Source organism: Plecotus auritus (genome assembly GCF_963455305.1).
Source record: "Plecotus auritus genome assembly, chromosome: 12".
Taxonomy (NCBI): domain Eukaryota; kingdom Metazoa; phylum Chordata; class Mammalia; order Chiroptera; family Vespertilionidae; genus Plecotus; species Plecotus auritus.
The window spans coordinates 45,012,125-45,030,771 of NC_137778.1; the positions used below are offsets into that span (position 1 = coordinate 45,012,125).

Below are 18,647 nucleotides of genomic sequence, written 5' to 3' on the forward strand. Positions count from 1 at the left end.
GCCCAGCCACCTGCACATGCTTAGGGCCCAGCCCAGCCACCTGCACACGCTTAAGGCCCAGCCCAGCCACATGCAAACGCTTAGGGCCCAGCCCAGCCATGTGCACACGCTTAGGGCCATTTCCTGGTTTCCTGTCCAAACCCAGCAGGGCCCCGCCCCCCACAGCAGTCAGTTTCATTTCTACTGGAGTCCCGCCCAGGACCTGGGAAGTGGCTGCTCCAGGCGACTCCCTCCAGCCAGTGCGTGGCGTCAGTGGTGGCCCAGGTACTGGGGAGGGTCCAGGCAGGTCACCCAGTGTGTGGTCAGGAGGGGGCATGCGGTGGGGGGCCCGGGTGGCAGGGAGGGGCGGGTTTCAGACACCAGGGCCGCTGGACTCTGTCCCTCCAGGCCCCTGACTGGCCACCCTTCCCTGACGCCACTTTCGCTTCCACCAAACTCCAAGCTGATCCAACCTCAGGAGATCCGGGGTGCGAGGCGAGGGGAGGGGAGGCCGGGACAGGCACCCCGCGGCCCCCAGAGGACAGGTCCTGTCCTGGGGACACAGCCCAGCCACAGAGGACCCGAATGTGTGCCCGGAAAATCACCAGCCCTGGAAGGGACTCTGAGCAGAGACTCTGTGGCTCCGGAGGCTGCCCTGGTGATAGAGGAAGGGGCCATCCGGTGGTCTCAGGGAATTCGGGGTTGTATTCCCACCATTGTCAGGTCCAAGCAAGGTCGCTGTGCAACCTGCCCCGCCTCCCTCCGCTCCCAGGAGAGCAGGCCTGGCTCTCCAGGAGCTGCAGCCCCGGGCCAGGGTCCCAAGGGTCCCAAGGGTCCCTCCTTTGCTCTCGGTTCCTGGGTCCTCCCTGGAGGAACTTTGGGTCTTGTCTTCCCATTTCCTCCCCCTCCCCTCGCCCCCAGGGTTCCAGGTGCCTGGAACTTCTCCTGGGAGACAGTCCAGGCTGGAGGAGAGAGGTCACCTGACTGGTCCTCCAGGACCCGCCCCTCTCTGCCCAGCCCAGGTCTTTACCTTTTTTAAACAAATATTTTTATTGATTTCAGAGAGGAAGGGAGAGGGAGAGAGAGAAACATCCATCATGTTTTTCCTCCACACCTCCCAGTGGGGACTGCACGCCCCCCTCTGGGGATGGAGCCCACATCCCAGGTATGTGCTCTGACCTGTAATCAAACCCCAATTTCCTGGTCCATAGGTGGATGCTCAACTACTGAGCCAGCCTGCTGGGCCCTCTCAGGTCAGGGAGGGCCTGGAGGGCGGCCTTGTTTACTTCCGGGCCATCCCGGTTGGGTGTCACTGGAGATCTTTCCATTGTTTCTTACGGGAGGGAGGGCAGCTGGAGAGGGTGGGGGAGGGAGAGAGACCTCGGGAATTGAACCCGGGAGGCCTGGGTGCACAGTGGACACTCTGCTACTGAGAGCACTGGGCAGCCTTGGTTCTCCGTGGGGGCAGTCGGGGAGAAAGGCTGGGGGTGGGAGGCTCAGCGGGTCCATAGTCACTGATTCAATGGAATCTTCCGAATCCACCCGGTTCCTTAAGTTGCAAAGAAAGGATCCTGGAACCAGTTATTCCCAATTATTCCCCATTTTCCTCAGGGTGGGAGAGAGTCTCCCGGGCCCTGACTGAGTCCCTGGGGGCCATCCCGCCTCCCTCTCGCCCTCCCTGTGTCTGGGGGTTCAATACCACCTTCCCCTGTGACGGATGGTCTATATTGGGGCTTCATGCAGCCCCCCGTGGCCATGAAGCGATTTAAATGTGTCCTACCCCGTGTGGCTCAGTGGATAGAGCATTGGCCTGTGGACTGAAGGGTCCTGGGTTCGACTGCGGTCAAGGGCACGCACCTGAGTTGCTGGTTCCATCTCTGGCCCTGGTTGGAGTGCACGTGGGAGGCAACCCATGGATGTTTCTCTCTGTCTCTCCCTCTCCCCACCACTCTCTGTAAAAGTCAATGGGAGAACATCCTCGGGTGAGGATACACCTGAATGCTAAATTCTATTTCATTTTAGTAAATGGAGTTGGGGTCCTACCCTGTTCCACAGCACAGCTGCTCTCTGCGTCGTCTACATTGCAGACGTTTCTTCCTCCAGATAAGACCTCAAGGCCCGTGGGGACACGGCAGCCGGGCGCCCACAGGAAGCTCGGGGTGGGTGCGCCCCCACTGCTGTGGGGAGCCTCTGGGTCTGCCATTGCAACTTCGGGCAGAGTCATGGCGTCGGCCACCACCAGCAAGAAGATGCGGGAGGAGGCCACCTGCTCCATCTGCCTGAACCTGATGGCCGAGCCCGTGAGCATCAGCTGCGGCCACAGCTACTGCCAGGCCTGCCTCCTGCGCTTCATGGGCCCGGCCTCCTCACAGCAGAGCCACCAGCACACGCAGACCTTCTCCTGCCCCCAGTGCCGGGCCCCCTTCCAGAGAGGCAGCCTGCGGCCCAACAAGCAGCTGGGCGGCCTCATCGCCGCCCTCCAGGAGCAGGAGCAGGAGCTGTCCTGCCAGGAGCACGGGGAGCGGCTGCACCTCTTCTGCGAGGACGAGGGCCAGCTCATCTGCTGGCGCTGCGAGCGCGACCCGCAGCACAAGGGCCACGCCACGGCACTCGTGGAGGACGCGGGCCCCGGCTACAGGGTGAGTGTCCCCTTGTGCGCCCGAGACCCCATCATCCAGCCCAGTGCCCCCTCTTGCTCCCGAGGCCTCCATCATCCAATCGATTGCCCCCTCATGCGCCTGAGACCCCCATCACCCAGCCCAGTGCCCCCTCGTGTGCCCGAGACCCCCATCACCCAGCCCAGTGCCCCCTCGTGTGCCCGAGACCCCCATCACCCAGCCCAGTGTCCCCTTGTGCATGGCCTGCTGTCCAGTAGGGAAGACACACCAGCAAAAGGACGGCCTGGCTCCCCTGGCCTAGGTGGTGGGAAGGGGTACCCCGGGTTGCGGGTGGTTGAGGAACCCTCCCAGAAGTGAGTCCTGAGGAGCCTAAACACTAACCATGTGGCCCTGCCAGCACTGCTCAGTGGTTGAGCATCAACCTAGGAACCAGGAGGTCACGGTGGGATTCCTGGTCGGGGCACATGCCTGGATTTCAGGCTCCATCACCAGTGTAGGGCGTGCAGGAGGCAGCAGATCCATGATTCTGTCTCATCGTTGTTTCTGTCTCTCTCTTACTCTCTGAAAGGAATAAAAATATATACACACTAGAGGCCTGATCCACGAAATTCATGCAAGAGTAGGCCTTCCTTCCCCAGCTGCCAGCACTGGCTTCCTTCTGGCACCCGGGACCCAGGCTTCCCTCGCAGCCCCGGCTTCGTCCGGAAGGTTGTCCGAAGGACGTCCGGTCTAATTAGCATATTAAGCTTTTATTATTATAGATTTGAAAACAAAATTAACGGTATGTAGAAGTGCTGAGAAAAGAGAGGGCTCTCCATGTGAGAGGACCCTGTGGCAAACACACAGCCAGGGGTCGGGGGGCGTGTAGGGAAAGGCAGGTGATCCCGGAGCCTTCGAATCAGCTCAGTCTAGGTCCCCGCAGGGTGTCCTGACCATTAGCCGGGAGGAGGGTCAGGTGACATTGGACAGAGAGCCCCGGGCACAGACATTCAGGTTATTCCCATGGGAGGGAGAAGCGAGGTGTGGTCAGCAAAAGTCACTCCATGTCTCCCTCCAGGAAAAGCTCCAGGAAGCGGTGAGGAAGCTGAGGCAACTGGAAGAGGAATGCGCGAACCAGAAAGCGTTCACGGCGAAGCAGATCGCCGAGTGGAATGTGAGAATGGGGGGGTTCTCGCCGGGGCCGCTGGAGGGCACCCCCCTGGGCTCAGGTGCAATCCCCACCCAGTCGGGCGTGTGCAGGAGGCAACAGTGGAAGTCTCTCTCACATTGATGTTCCTCTCGCTCTCTCTCTCTGCCCACCCTCCCTCCCTTCCTCTCCCCTCTCTCTAACAATCAATGGAAAGTACATCCCCGGGTGAGGATTAACGACGGCAACACCAAAAAGACACGGGTTTCTTGGTGTCAAGCTCTTTTCTGTCCTAGCGCTTAGGCGTAGGGTCTGATCGGGCAAAGCAGTCATGGTGTCACTGAACCAGAGCAGGTGAAACCCCGAGAAGAAGCCACTGTCCTTCGATGTCTACATGGATGAGAACTCATCCCCTGCCCCTCCCGCCTTCCAGCAGGAAATGGCCAGGAGGCCAGTGCCCGTTGGGAGAAGCAGGATCACATGCCTGTTTCCCGAGCGCCATCCCCACTGGGTTTCCAACTTCCTTTCTTTTCATTTTTTACTAGAGGCCCGTTGCATGAAGATTCGTGCAATAGGTCTGCCTTCACCTGGCTGCCGCACCGGTTTTCCTGTGGCACCTGGGACCCAGGCCTTCGCTCTGGCCCCTCGCCTTCCGCCTTTGCTCCGGCCAGGGTCTGCATGCTTCACTTCCTTCTGGCCAGAGCACTGCTCCTGTAGCTCCCTCCGCGCCCCCCCCCCCGCCGCCCCCCCATAGCAGGCGTCCTGTCCTGCCCCGCTGCTCCACGCTGGGAATGGCTGGGAGGCCCGCTGCAGACATCTTTGACCTGCTCATTTGCATATTCCCTCCTGATTGGTTGGTGGGCATTGGGGAGGTATGGTCAATTTACATATTTCTTTTTTATTAGTGTAGATTTGTATTTATTTCAGAGAGGAAGGGAGAGAGAGATCAAAACATCCAAGAGGAGAGAGAATCATGGATCGGCCGCCTCCTGCACGCCGTCTACTGGGGATGGAGCCTGAAACCCTGGCCTGTGTCCTGACCGGGAATCCAACCGTGACCTCCTGGTTCAAAGGTGGACGCTCAACCCCTGAGACCCGCCGTCCAGACTGAGCGTCCTCTCTTGATTCTAGGAGAAGATAGAGGCTCGGAGACAGAAAATCCAGGCAGACTTCCAGAGCCTGCTCAGCTTCGTGAGGGCGGAGGAGAGGTCGTACCTGTGGAGACTGGAGAGCGAGGAAGAGCACACACTGCAGAGACTGAGGGACCGTGAGGCCACACTGGGGCAGCAGAGCCGGGAGCTGGAGAGCCGCATCCTGGAGCTGGAGGAGCGATGCCAGGGCTCCGCCCAGAAGGTGCTGCAGGTGAGGCTGTGCCCTGGGAGGACGCCAAGGTGGCGGGTCCTGAGCTGCTCCGGGGGGGACGTGGGGAGGTCTGGGTACAGAGGACCGCCTGCCTCGCTCGGCGGTGGCCATCAGTGTGGGGGATTTAAAGGCATATTTCTCTTGTTTTTATTTAGTTATTTTGTTAATCCTCATTCAAGGGTACTGTTCCTTTGGTTTTAGAGAGAGTGGGAGGGAGAGGGAGAGACAGAGAAAGGAACATCAATGAGAGCGGGACACATTGATTGGTTGCCTCTCACAGGTGCCCCACCCTGGGCCAGGGATCAAGCCTGCAACCAAGGCACGTGCCCTTGACAGGAATTGAACTTGGGACCATTTAGTCCATAAGCCGACATTCTGTCCACTGAGCCAAACCGGCTAAGTTATAAAGGCATATTTCTTTTATTTTTATTTGTTGTCATTTTTTAAACATTTTTTTATTAATTTCGAGAGGAAGGGGGAGGGAGAGAAAGATAGAAAGACCAATGATGAGAGAGAATCATTGAGCCTGCAACCTGGACATGTGCCCAGACAGGGAATCAAACCCTGACCTCCTGGTTCATAGGTTGATGCTCAACCACTGAGCCACACCAGCGGGACTAAGCCTATTTTTTTTAGAATATTGAACTGAATAAAACCTACAACGTGACTTCACTGGTCTACAGGGCTCTCTATATAAATCAGGAAATTTTGATTTGGCACAAAAATCCAGTGTGGCTCAGTGGATAGAGCATCAGCCTGAGGACTGAAGGGTCCCGGGTTCGATTCTGGTCAAGGGCATGTACCTTGGTTGCAGGCTCCTCCCTGTCCCAGGCCGTGGTCAGGGCTCATGCAGGAGGCAACCAACCGATGTGTTTCTCTCACATCGATGTTTCTCTCTGTCTCTCCCTCTCTCTTTCACGCTTTCTAAAAATCAATGGAAAATTGTCCTCGGGTGAGGGTCAAGGAGAATAAAACCCCCCTGCTGGTCGAGGGGGTGGGTTCCTCACTTGAACAGGCTCACGGGATGGCTTCTGCTCTCACGTGCCTGGGTCCCAGGGGCACAGAATCCTGACGGCGGGGACCAGGTGGGGCCGCCCGCGTGAGTGATGGGTGAACCTAGCCTGCTGGGCCCTCCTTCCAGCCTCAGGAAGGTGAACCTCACCCCCTCTCCCCCTCCACTGCTTGTCCCAGGTCCGGCTGGTGGAACTGGAGGGCGCCCCTCAGGGTGACCATGTCTCGGCTGCTCCATCCCCTTGGGTCACAGGTGGCCGCCACCTCAGTGCCCGGTCTGGGCTCCATGCACCCACCCACCGCCGAGAGGCTTTGTGACATGTGGCTTCTCTTGGGGTGCGCTCTGAAGGAAGCGAGGCCAGAGGGAGCATGGGGCCCCACCCCTAAGCATCCCGCAGGCTCCCCAGCACCTCATCAAGGAGGGCTCCCGGCTCAGAGGCTGAGCAGTGTCCTGCCGTGCTGACCTTCCCAGAGGCCTGAGTGGGGATAGTGGCACGGGGTGTCCATCCGTTACCCAGAAACCCCTGGGTGGGCTCGGGGTGCCTGTCGCTGTGTCCAATCACGAAGGCAGTGTTGAGGCCTATAAGGCGTTTACTGACAAGGCCAGCCCACCAGGAAGACAGGGCGCTTACAAGCATCCAGTCCTGTCTCCCAGCAGGTGCAGGGGACAGGATTATAAAGGGGAAGGGGCCGGGGTGCTGTGTGCAGGCCTGGGTGGGGGGGGTCTCAGCCATCTGCTATTAGTCCCCCGACGATGAGATGGTGTTGATCAGATGATGTTTTGACTCCTGGTGGGTTGGCCTGACCCTGAGTATGAGTTCTGCTCGCTGGACTCACAGCTCAGTCACCTCCCCAATCCCTTCGCACAGGGCTTGGCAAGGAGACTTAAGAAAAACTTAACCCCTGTTCACATGTAAGAAACTTACCCCTGTTCCCATAAGTGTATGTGTCCTCAGATGTGAAATAGCGGGATTGCTTTCCAGAGCCATTCAGGGGCTCTCTGGACCGGGTTATAAGGCCTCATCACACCTGCACACAAGGCGGGCTGCCCTGTGCCTCTGGGAGGGAGCAGCAGTCCCATCAGCACGCTGCTCCCTCACTCACCTGTGCCTTTGTTTCCCGCAGGACGTGAAGGGCGCCCTGAGCAGGTGAGTGCTGAAGGAAGGACGAGGGGGAGTGGGGTGCAGAGCCGCGGGGTGCCCGCTGAGCAGCTCAGGCCTCTGTCTCCCCCAGGAGCCAGGCTGTGCGGCTGGAGATCCCGGAGGCCGTCTCCTTGGAGATTCAGACCGAGTGCGAGATCCCCGAGGTCTACTTTGACCTGAGGAAACGGTTGAGGAGCCATCAAGGTACGTGAGGGTGTTGCCAAGCGCCCAGGGGACCGAGCTTAGTGCAGCCTCCGCCCTGCCCAGGTCAAGGGGACAAATGGGAGGGTTTCTACTTTATGGTCACAACCCTGAGCTCCCGTCGCTAGTCCAAACCAAGGCTGAGACTCCAGAGCACAGGCTGGTCTTATCCAAATAAACTGTGTTGGGAGTGGGGACCGCCTCCAGCCCTGAACCCCGAAGCACCCAGGTCCAGAGGGGTGGGGTGGGCACAGCCCTGGGGAGCCCTTTGGTGCCCATGGGGGGAAGGTCCCAGGAGGAATTGCTCAGCCGGCCCTTTCCCTGTCTCTGAGGGGACATTCTTGGAACAAAAGAGACCCCAGGAACCCATTCCCCAGCAGAACTGGGAGTCCGAGTCTGGGGATGGTCATCGCTCCCCTGTGAATGCCCACGCTGCCTGCCAGCACCCTGAATTCTACCCTTGAGGTTCTTCTAATTACACAGGACCGTGCAAGGATGGTCTCCCTCTGTCTCTATTTGTTTGGGATTTCTTGAACCATCTGACAGAGCTGCCTGGCACTTGTGAAACTGACATGGAACAGTTTGCAGAGACCATGAGTGCCCGGGTCACCACGGACGAGGCTTTGCAAGAACTTGTGGACCTCATCTATGTACAGGCCACGTCCTTGCCAAAGTTCCGCTGTGTGGGAGCTCGCCTGTGTAATTACCTGTCCCATCACCAGACCGTGAGCTCACAGAGGGGCAGCTTCCGCCGAGTGTTCCTTCAAAGATTACATTCTGAACATGACCTTAGAGGTCAAGCTGTCGAGGGGGATGAAGCAGCTCGGACACAATTCCATGGGTTCGTGCTCTTTCTGGGAGAATTTTATCTGCAACTGCAGATCGAAGGAGCAAAAGTACAGCCTCTAAGAACAGCTCTTCTTCAGCCAGCTCTTCGGAGGCTGTTGGAAGCCCTGCTCTCTAACCCTGTGGACGATAACCTAGTTTGTGCGGTGAAATTACTGGAGTTGACGGGGCCCGCGTTGGAAGATGCCTGGATAAAACAAGGAAAGACAGACATGGACACAGTGATCCGGAGGATTAAAGACATCGTCCTGGACGCGCCCTGCAGTGAAGATGTGAGGCAGATGCTCTTGAAGCTTGTAGAGCTCCGGTCACGTAACTGGGGCAGAGTCCATGTCACCTCCACACTCAAGAGAAGCAGCACCTGAGAATGATCCCAACTGTTTTATGTCTGAACCACCACCGGGTCCAGAGGATGGTGTTCCTCTCACTGCAGCTGATCCCGATGACCACGATTCCTATCAGGAGTGACGTGAGGGCGGGAGAGGGAGTGGGGAGGGGGAAGGACATACGTAATACTGATAACAATCAAGATTTATTGATTTATTTTTTTAAAAAAGAGTGACTTGAAAGAGAAGACTCTTTTTCCAGATTGTGAGGAAAATGGAGAAGAGGTGTCAGGGCTGGTGACCGAGCTTGGATGATATTGACGATGAGGTGGACCCAGAAGCTTATGCACATTTTTGTTGGGAACCAGAGTGTCCGTGGAAGCAGTCGGGTTCAGTGTCCACGGGTCAGTGTTAGGAAGCCGTGCAGGTGACGGTGGGAACCGGAACGCAGGGAACCTGTCACACTTGTACCCAATGAAGGATGTTGAGGGATGTTACTAACGTACGCACCTTCCATCGTGTGTGACACTCTCTGCCACAATAAACTTTATTCCCTAGAACTTAAAAAATAAAATAAAGTAAAATAAACTGTGTTGCCCTAGTGGTTTTGGCTCAGTACAAACTGAGGTCATGTTCAGACTGTAATCTTTGAAGGAACAATTGAGCATTTGTGGGACGAAGTTCTTTTGGCCTGTGGACGGAAGGGTCTCCGGTTCCATTCCGGTCCAGGGCACGTACCTGTACTAATCGATGTGTTTGTGTCTCTCTGTCTCTCCCCATGCCTTCCACTCTCTAAAAAAGTCACTCGAAGCCCAGCCAGCGTGACTCAGTGGCTGAGCATCGACCTATGAACCAGGAGGTCAGGGTTCGATTCCCAGTCGGGGCACAGGCCTGGGTGTGGGCTTGATCCCCAGTGTGGCACGTGCAGGAGGCAGCCGATCCATGATTCTCTCTCATCATTGGTGTTTCTATCGCTCTCCCTCTCCCTTCCTCTCTGAAATCAATACAAAATATTTTAATAATAATAAAAATTGATCAATCAATGGAAAAATATCCTTGGATGAGGGTTAAAAAACAAACAAACAAAACCCCTGCATAAAAATAAATAAATAAATAATACAAGAAAAGAAAATAAACTGTTCTCAGCAAGCAAAAGCTCAATATTTTTTTCCACTCCCTCCCCCGCAGTCGGCGTGACTCTGGATCCAGAAACAGCGCACCCGGAACTAATTCTGTCCAAGGATCAGAGACAAGTGATGCGGGGGGGCTGCCCCCAGGGCGCCGAAGACTTCTCTCCCCTGAGGTTCACCGTCTCGCCCTGCATCCTGGGCCGGCAGAGCTTCACGTCCGGGAGGCAGTACTTCGAGGTGGACGTGGGCGAGGGCATAGGCTGGGACGTGGGCGTGTGCCTGGAGAGCGTGCAGAGGTTCGTGGAAACCATGCAGAAGCCTGAGGCCGGCTTCTGGGCCCTGCGGCTGTGCGCCAAGGACGGCTACGTGGCGCTGACCTGGCCGCGCACGCCCCTGGGCCTGAAGGAGCAGCCCCTGGTTGTGGGGGTTCTCCTGGACTGTGAGGTCGGAGTTGTGTCCTTCTACAACGTGACCTCGGGCTCCCACATCTTCACCTTCCCCAGGGCCTCCTTCCCCGACGTCCTACGGCCCTATTTCCAGGTTTACCCGTACTCCCCCCTGTTCCTGCCCAGCCCGGACCAGTGAGGTGAGGAGCGGCCTCCGTGTGGCTGAACCAGCGGAGAGAATGAGTGTGAAGGCCTAGGGTGGGATTCGGGCCTGTGTGCTCCATGCTATTTCCCTGCCCCAGAGCAGCGCTGGGCTGTTGGTGGATCCTGGATATATCTTCCTTGTGTGTGTGTAGGCGGGGGGTGCGGGGGGTGGACGGGGAATGGACATAGAGACTGTAGAGCCGGGCTGGGTGGTTCTGGTTGAGTGTCGACCTGTGAACCAGGAGGTCATGGTTCGATTCCCACCTGGGTTACGTGCTCCACCCCCAGTTGGGGTGTGCAGGAGGCAGCCAATCAATGATTTTCTCTCAATGTTTCTGTCTCTCCCTCTCCCTTCCTTTCTGAAATCAATAAAATATATTATATACACTGAGTGGCCAGATTATTTTGACCACCTGACATTTGTAGGCAAATTAGCCGTACACTGCATCGTATGGGATACGGAAGCCGAAGGCCTGTTCGAACACCTTTGCTGTCTGCAGTTACCAAGATAAAACGTCTCCAATTCGCACAAGGATTGGACTGTCGAGCACTGGAAAAAAATCATGTGGTCCGATGAATCACGTTTTCGGTTGCATCATGCAGATGGCAGAGTGAGAATTTCGCGGAAACAGCATGAAAGCATGCACCCCACATGCATGAGTACAACCCTTCAAGCTGGTGGGGGCAGTGTTATGGTTTGGGGAATGTTTTCCTGGCATGATTTGGGCCCTTTAATTCGTGTGGAACAACGTCTGAATAGCACAACATACCTAAGTATCGTTGCTGATCAAGTTCATCCTATCATGTTGGTGGCGTATCCCCATGGAGATGGCTTCTTCCCACAAGACAATGCGCCATGCCACGGTGCTCGTATTGTGCAGGAGTGGTTTCAAGAACATGAGGGAAACTTTACCTTGCTTAGGTGGCCCCCACAATCACCAGATCTCAATCCAATGGAGCATTTGTGGGACGAAGTTAAAAGAGCCATCGGGCAGCTGGTTCCACAACCATCCAATCTCCCAGAACCGGACAGTGCTGTTCATCAGACATGGTGTCAGATCCCTCGCATCACCTTTCAACATCTCGTGGAGTCCATGCCAAGAAGAATCGCCGCAGTATTGAAGGCAAAAGGTGGCCCACGAAGTACTGATGGGGTGGTCATAACAATCTGGCCACTCAGTGTATGTTTACTGTAAAAATACCACAGGGGTCAGTCTGAGCCTCAGCCTCTCCATCCCCCTTCGCAGGATTTGGAGCTTTGACTTCCAGAGGTCCTGGGGTGACTGGTGGGGTGACCGAGGTCAGGAGGCCCAAGTCCTACCCAGCGTGTTTGACATGGTTTGAGATTGGGGGCGGGGGCTGGGGGGAAGGGGGATGGGTTTGCACAAAAGAACTGAAAAAACCAAAGGAGTGGTGAGTCTTTTAGCCACTGACCCCGTTGATTAACAATCTGAGCCACACCCGGCCTGCGTGGCTCAGTGGTTGAGTGTTGACCCACGAACTAGGGGGTCACGGTTTCTTTCCCGCCAAGGGAACAACACGCCCGGGGTTGCACGTTCCTCCCTGGTGGGGGCGCGTGCAGGAGGCAACCAATCGGTACGTTTTTCTCACATCGATATTTCTGTCTTTCCCTCTATCGTTCACTCTCTCTGAAAATCAATAGAAACCCCGGGTGAGGATTAATAACAAATAAGTAAGGAAGGAAGTAAATAAAGGCAACGTGGAACTCCTGGAGGCCGAACGGCCGGCACAACGCCAGGCAAGCTCTGTGCTCGGTGTGGACCGCAAGGCGACCCTGTCAGGAGGTTGAATTGCTGACAAGCAATAACTTGAAAATGCAATGAACGTGTCGGAAGGAACAGGGATGGCTCGCTGAGGAACAAATTGGCCTGCTTCCTTGGTTCTCGGGCTGTCAGGGGCAGGGGAAGGACCCGGATGAGATCCACACTCTCCCTGCCCAGCTCCAACAGCAAGGAGCCATCTCTGTACGCAGGCGCTGGGGTGCCCCGCTTCGGGCCTGAGAGCCCGCCCTCCCGCCCTCCCTCCCTTCCATCTGAACATGAAAGACCATTCTATCTCCTGGGGTTGCCGGGGTGCTGATGGGACTGCACATGCCAAGATACGGGCATTCGTTCGAGTCACGTTGCGTGCGTCTAGAGGGCTTCCCACACGAGGAAAATGGGAGCCCCTCAAACCCAGGCTCTAGGATGCTTTCTAATCCAGGGTTTTTTAAAGGCCGTTATTGAGGGTCACCGGTGAAGACCACTGCTTAGTGCCGGTGCCAGCCGCGCCCGGGTGTCCTTAGTCCGGTTGATTTAGTTCCCGACGGCATCTTGTCTGGAGAACTTTCCTAGTTTCAGTTGGGTGACCGGCCCAGGTGAGGGACCAAGATTCCACAGAACATCGCGTGCTTGTGTGTCACATGGCTGTTCTTTTTATTTTTATTTTTTAAATATATTTTATTGATTTTTTACAGAGAGGAAGGGAGAGGGAGAGAGTTAGAAACATCGATGAGAGAGAAACATCAATCAGCTGCCTCCTGCACACCTCCTTACACTGGGGATGTGCCCGCAACCAAAGTACATGCTCTTGACCGGAATCGAACCCGGGACCCTTGAGTCCGCAGGCCGATGCTCTATCCGCTGAGCCACACCGGTTAGGGCACGGCTGTTCTTTTTAAAGCAAAAGGCAGAAATGAAACATGAACGTACATACATTTAATGAGTGGTGATATACTGTATAATACATATAATGGAAACTGCATCCTAGACAAAGAAAATGTAGAAAAAAAATCCCCCAAATTAGAAAACTAACTACCACACAGGAGATAAATGTAAGGTTAATTTTTCTATTATCTGTAAGAAAAGGAAACCAATGGGACAAGAGAAGGACAGACTTCCCAACGTGTAAGTGGGAATTCAGAGACGTGCACAGTCAAGTGACCAATAAACCTAAAGAAAGGGCGCGACGGTGTGAAATAACCCACAGGCTGCGGACGTGCAGAAATTAATGAGGCCTCCCGTAAGGGCTGGCGGGAGAGGGGAGCTATTTTCAGGCTATGTCAGCAGCAGCCAACGGGAAATTAAAATGTGCTCTCCTCTAGCAATTTCCACACTAGAGCTCTTGTCGACGCACCAAGGTCAGGAGTGGTGAATGCAAACCTCAATCCTTATCAGTGGGTTATCATCGCTACCCCGCGTGGAGGACTCTTTTTAAACATATAATTTAAAAACATAATGAACGTGTCGGAAGGAACATGGATGGCACGTTCATTATAGTTTTAAATTGACTTGAAAGGATTTTCCCAAGGTTTTGTTAAGAGACAAAGCAGCCCGGCTGGTGTGGCTCAGGGGTTGAGCGCCCGGGCACCTAGGAACCAGGAGGTCAGGGTTCGATTCCCGGTCAGGGCACAGGCCCGGGTGGCGGGCTCCATCCCCAGTGTGGGGCGTGCAGGAGGCAGCGGATCAAGGATTCTCTCTCATCATGGATGTTTCTCTCTCTCCCTCTCGGAAATCAATAAAAATATATTAACAAATGAACGAATTGAGCCGAATTAAGGAACAGTGAGGAAACCTGGCTCATCAAATACTGATTGCTCTTGGATATGGAACAAGGCAGTACACTCTGAATCCCAGAATTAAAATTCCTAAAGCGTAAAGGGACAATGTAAAGGGACAATTCGGCGACAGTGTCCCCGCGTGTTTAATGGCGTGGTGCGCGCCACCAGGTTGAAGGGCATCTCCAATGTGACCCGACCTGGGCAGGTGTTTCTCCAGAAGGAAAACCGGGGAAGGGCTCTGGGGGTTTGGCTTTCTCGAGCGAGGGGGGCAGCCAGCCAACCCGCCAGGGTCAGAGGTCGGTGTGCGGGCGCACAGAGGCCCCCCTGCGGGACCCACAGGTGACCCACGGCCACGCCAGCTCGCCTGCTGCGGCGGCAGATGCGGAGCCTTAGGTTCACTGGACACCCCAAAAGCATCTCCCAACTTCGGAGAAGACCGCTTCAGCCAAAGGGAGCCCTCCCAGCCGGGGCCAGGGATTCTTTTAAAAATGTTTTTCTGGATTTCAGAGACAGATTGACCGGCTGCTTCCTGCACGCCCCCTCCTGGGGGGAACCGAACCCACAACCGGGGCTTGTACCCGGAGCCGGAATGGAAACCGCGACCTTTCCGTCCGCAGGCCACGCCCCCCCCGCGCTATCCACTGAGCCACACCAGCTAGGGACGGGGCCAGGGGCTCTGATCGCGGTTACCGGTGGTGACCATCGGTGACTCACTAGTTTGGGGTGTGGGACATCAAGGCCGGACTAATCAAAACCTCAGGTTAAAAACACAGGACTGGTGTTTCCCCCCAAGTCCCGCTGCAGGTTAAATCCCCGGGAACCCCAACCCATTTCCAGCAACTTTGGGCTCCCCGTGGGCATTCCCCGGGGGCCCAGGCCGCACAGTGAGCCAGAGGCCCGCACACTTAGAAGCTCCTTCCCGCACCAGGTAGGTGGCTCTTAAAAGAGCCGTTGGGTTGTAGGAACAAGGTTCCAACCGGACCTACTTCTTCTTGGGCGCCGCCTTCTTGGGCTTGGCCGCGGCCTTGGGCTTGGTCACCTTGGCCTTGGTCGCCTTGGGCCTCACGGCCTTGGCCGGGCTCTTGGCGACCTTCCTGGGCTTCACGGCCTTGGGCTTCTTGGGGCTCCTGGCGGCCTTCTTGGCCACCGCCGGCTTCTTCACCTTCTTCGGAGTCTTGACAGCTTTCTTGGCAGCGGCGCCCGCGGCCTTCTTGGGTTTCTTCGAAGCGCCCGCCGCCTTGGCTTTGGCGGCCGCCGCCACCTTTGCGGCGCTGGGCTTGGCCTCCCCGGAGGCCGCCTTCTTGTTGAGCTTGAAGGAGCCCGAGGCGCCGGTGCCCTTGGTCTGCAGCAGGGTGCCCTTGCTCACCAGGCTCTTGAGGCCCAGCTTGATGCGGCTGTTGTTCTTGTCCACGTCGTAGCCCGCGGCCGCCAGCGCCTTCTTGAGCGCGGCCAGCGACACGCCGCTGCGCTCCTTGGAGGCGGCGACCGCCTTGGTGATGAGCTCGGACACCGAGGGCCCCGCGGGCTTCTTCCTGGCGGCCGCCGCCTTCGCCGGCTTCTTCGCCTTCTTGCCGGCCGAGGGCTTCTCGGGGGCGGTGGAGGCCGAGGGGGCCGGGGGTGCCGTCTCGGACATGGTGAGAGCGGGGAGAGACCCAGCCAACTGCAGGAGCCTGAGTGGCTGGAGGGACGCCACGGGTCGGGGCGCCGCGTATTTATAAGGGCGGGCCGCGCTGTGATTGGTGCGCGCCCCCGCCTGCGCCCCCTGTCGGCTCGGAGTGTGGCCCCCGCCCCCGCAGCCTTCGGCCCCCGGTCCCTGCCGCGCGCCCCGGCTCCGGGACAGCACGGTCACCCCCCGGGAGACGGAAATACAGGACAGGGGAGGGCCGGGCTCTGCAGCCCCTTAAACGTCGCAGTGCTACTTCTTAAGAAAAAATAGGATTTTTTTTGGGGGGGGAGCAATGAGGGGGGGGTAGGGGGGGACCGTTGGTAAGCGAGGAAGTCACATCAGAACCTCAGGACTTTCGCCTGAATCTTCACCTGGAGGATGTTAGGGACGTAGCTCTCCGGTCCGCAGTGAAAGTGAGGGGCTGGGGAGGGAGAGAGGGAGGGAGGGAGGGAGGGAGGGAGGGAGGGGAAGCGCGGGCTGGGGTCCAGGCCTCACCCATGCCACTGCCTTTCCCCGCAACGCCGGAGGGCGACGGGACCTGTGTTGGCGAGTGGTAGACACCCACAGGAGTCGCTGGCACCTCCGGGAACACTCCAGCGGGACGTGGGGAGACCTCCTGTGCCAGCGACTCCTGCAGTTCAATGCGCTTCCCCAATGTCAAGTGCCTTTAATGCTTACAGCGCACCCCAACGACGCGCTGACGTTTACGACCTGGGTTCGCCGTCAGCATAGTCCTTCAATAGTCACAGATGTACGAACTCAACACCCAGCTCCGAGGCATCAACCAATACCCGGGGGACTGCGCGGTTCCCGCACGCGCACCGTGGGGGGTGGAATGCCTGTGAGTTTGAAAGTGAAAAGACACCCCCCGGGGGGACAATTAGCGCCAACTTCCTTATCTTGTCTGAGACCCTAAAAGCGGTTAAATGCATTTGCAATGTAAACCAGCACAGTGACGTCATGTTTCCGCGCGCGCGCGCGCGCTGCTGCGGTTCTCAAACCGGTCCGTCTCCTCTGCTACCCTGCGTTTCCCCGTTTCCTTAGCAACATAGGGATTTGTTCATAGGTCGCAGCCACTCATGTCAGGGTCCCAAACACATTGCCTCCGTCTTCTTTACCACCGTTTCTACCTCCCACTATCGGGAGAGTCTTTCTTTTTTAAATGCATCACATAGTTTCTAAGAATTTCGAAGAGGACAGTTGAAGGATAGTCACCTATAATGACCCAGGTATAAATATTTCTCCAAGACTGGGTCTATGTGAGTATTTTTGGAAAGATGTAAAGAAATCTAATTGGGGCGGAGGGGGGGGGCGGTAAGTCAAATGATAATCAAAGGAAGCTTTTAAAATGGAAATACTAAACTAAGTCTTTTAGGCTAAGGAGTCTTTACATATGCAAACGAGGGATGCTAGGACCTGCTTACTACGTGCTGTTCGGCATAATGGACTCAGGTAATCAAAACACACTACAATCTGGTCTCCCCCATCCTAGTGAAAAAAAAAAAAGAGCCACGTTTGCATCTTTCAAGATTGAAAAAAAAAATTAATCAGTAAAAGATGAGGTCTTGAAATTAAGTACTTCTCCTTAGGGTCCAAAAGCCAACGATTGGGCCAGGGCGCTGTGTATCCAGTTTGGTGCTGGACGTCACAGTTTTTTTTGCACCGGCGAAAAGTACTCTGGGTTTCAGGAAACACTAGTTTCAGAAAACCCAAGTGTAGGGCACAACACAAACACGTAACAAAAGGTGCCTGGTTACAGGGGCCATGTTTGTGAAAGCTACTGCGGTTTACTGTCCTGGAGGTTTAAAGAAGCCCCTCCGTCAATTAAAAGGTTAGAGACACTTGCCTGATCTCCAGCTATGCAACAGGTATGGGCGGGAGTCGGGGCGGAGGGGGGCGGGTGAGGAGGTGGTGGCGGCGGCAATATTTCCTTCCCCAAGAAGCACAGAAATATACAGAACTAAAAAGCTGTACTACCACTGAAGTCAATGCTTGCACTTTTATGGCAATATAATTCTCCAAGCTTTGAATTCAGATTATGAAAATCGGATGCGGTGGAGAACAAAAGTAAAAAAATATCAAACTGCACTGTTGTTGAAAAGCTTCCATATGCCCCAATCAGAACCTGTAACGTAATATCTAAACATGTTTCCCGCCCAATCGCTGCACATTACTTCCTATAAATACCGGCAGCGACTCCAGGAGACGTACTCCACGAGCGGTTGCCTGTTTTCACACTTTATCGGTCATGGCTCGGACCAAGCAGACGGCGCGCAAGTCCACGGGCGGGAAGGCGCCCCGCAAGCAGCTGGCCACCAAGGCGGCCCGCAAGAGCGCGCCGGCCACGGGCGGCGTGAAGAAGCCGCACCGCTACCGGCCCGGCACCGTGGCCCTGCGCGAGATCCGCCGCTACCAGAAGTCCACGGAGCTGCTGATCCGCAAGCTGCCGTTCCAGCGCCTGGTGCGCGAGATCGCGCAGGACTTCAAGACCGACCTGCGCTTCCAGAGCTCGGCCGTCATGGCGCTGCAGGAGGCGTGCGAGGCCTACCTGGTGGGGCTGTTCGAGGACACCAACCTGTGCGCCATCCACGCCAAGCGCGTCACCATCATGCCCAAGGACATCCAGCTCGCGCGCCGCATCCGCGGGGAGCGGGCCTGATTCTCCCCTCTTCCCCTCTCCCAAAGGCTCTTTTCAGAGCCACCCACCTGTTGCAGCAAAGGGCTGGGGAGACACTACCTGCCCCGCAGTGGGTTCATATGGGTGTTCGTGGGCTCGGGAGTTACAGCATACACTGGCCATAGGCACACCGTACTCCGAGTTCTGCGCCCTGTAAACACTGCCTGGCCCTTCCCAATGTGAGTTGCGGTGCTGGTCTTAAGTCCTACACAGGAGCCCAAGTTTGAGGGACGTGAAAGACATTGGCATTCCAAGGGTGAATGCGGCCAAAATCTCAAAGGCAGGCTTGTCATTTACTAAACTTCCATCTCTACCTGTGGTCTTGGTATTCTCACCGATATTTACTGTCAAATGACCTTTTTGCCTTTTCATGTTGTCTTTCCTGCTTGGAATATCTTTTGGAACCTTGAGTTT

General features: G+C 56.2%; 3 protein-coding genes across 4 annotated transcripts; 2 read left to right on the top strand and 1 right to left on the bottom strand.

Moving 5' to 3' along the window:
• Window positions 1-188: 188 nt before the first annotated feature.
• Window positions 189-10,717, top strand: LOC308237471 (E3 ubiquitin-protein ligase TRIM38-like; the record flags this gene model as incomplete). Of its 2 annotated transcripts, XM_080648199.1 has the most annotated exons (7): window positions 189-264; window positions 2,083-2,618; window positions 3,655-3,750; window positions 4,855-5,085; window positions 7,222-7,244; window positions 7,330-7,442; window positions 7,923-9,174. In XM_080648199.1, the coding sequence occupies 6 exons, from the start codon at window positions 2,202-2,204 to the stop codon at window positions 8,648-8,650; spliced, it is 1,608 nt and encodes a 535-aa protein (XP_080504325.1). In that variant the 3' UTR covers window positions 8,651-9,174. The 2 variants fall into 2 exon arrangements, with proteins under 2 accessions (XP_080504325.1, XP_080504326.1); XM_080648200.1 differs by lacking the exons at window positions 189-264; window positions 7,923-9,174 and adding an exon at window positions 9,800-10,717 and having other exon boundaries at window positions 2,202-2,618.
• A 4,155-nt stretch (window positions 10,718-14,872) lies between these two features.
• On the bottom strand, window positions 14,873-15,523 carry H1-1 (H1.1 linker histone, cluster member; the record flags this gene model as incomplete). The annotated part of the gene is made up of 1 exon (XM_080648211.1): window positions 14,873-15,523. One exon carries the CDS (start codon window positions 15,521-15,523, stop codon window positions 14,873-14,875), a length of 651 nt encoding a protein of 216 aa, XP_080504337.1.
• A 2,281-nt stretch (window positions 15,524-17,804) lies between these two features.
• On the top strand, window positions 17,805-18,215 carry H3C1 (H3 clustered histone 1; the record flags this gene model as incomplete). Its single annotated transcript, XM_080648216.1, has 1 exon — window positions 17,805-18,215. One exon carries the CDS (start codon window positions 17,805-17,807, stop codon window positions 18,213-18,215), a length of 411 nt encoding a protein of 136 aa, XP_080504342.1.
• Between the last annotated feature and the right edge of the window lie 432 nt (window positions 18,216-18,647).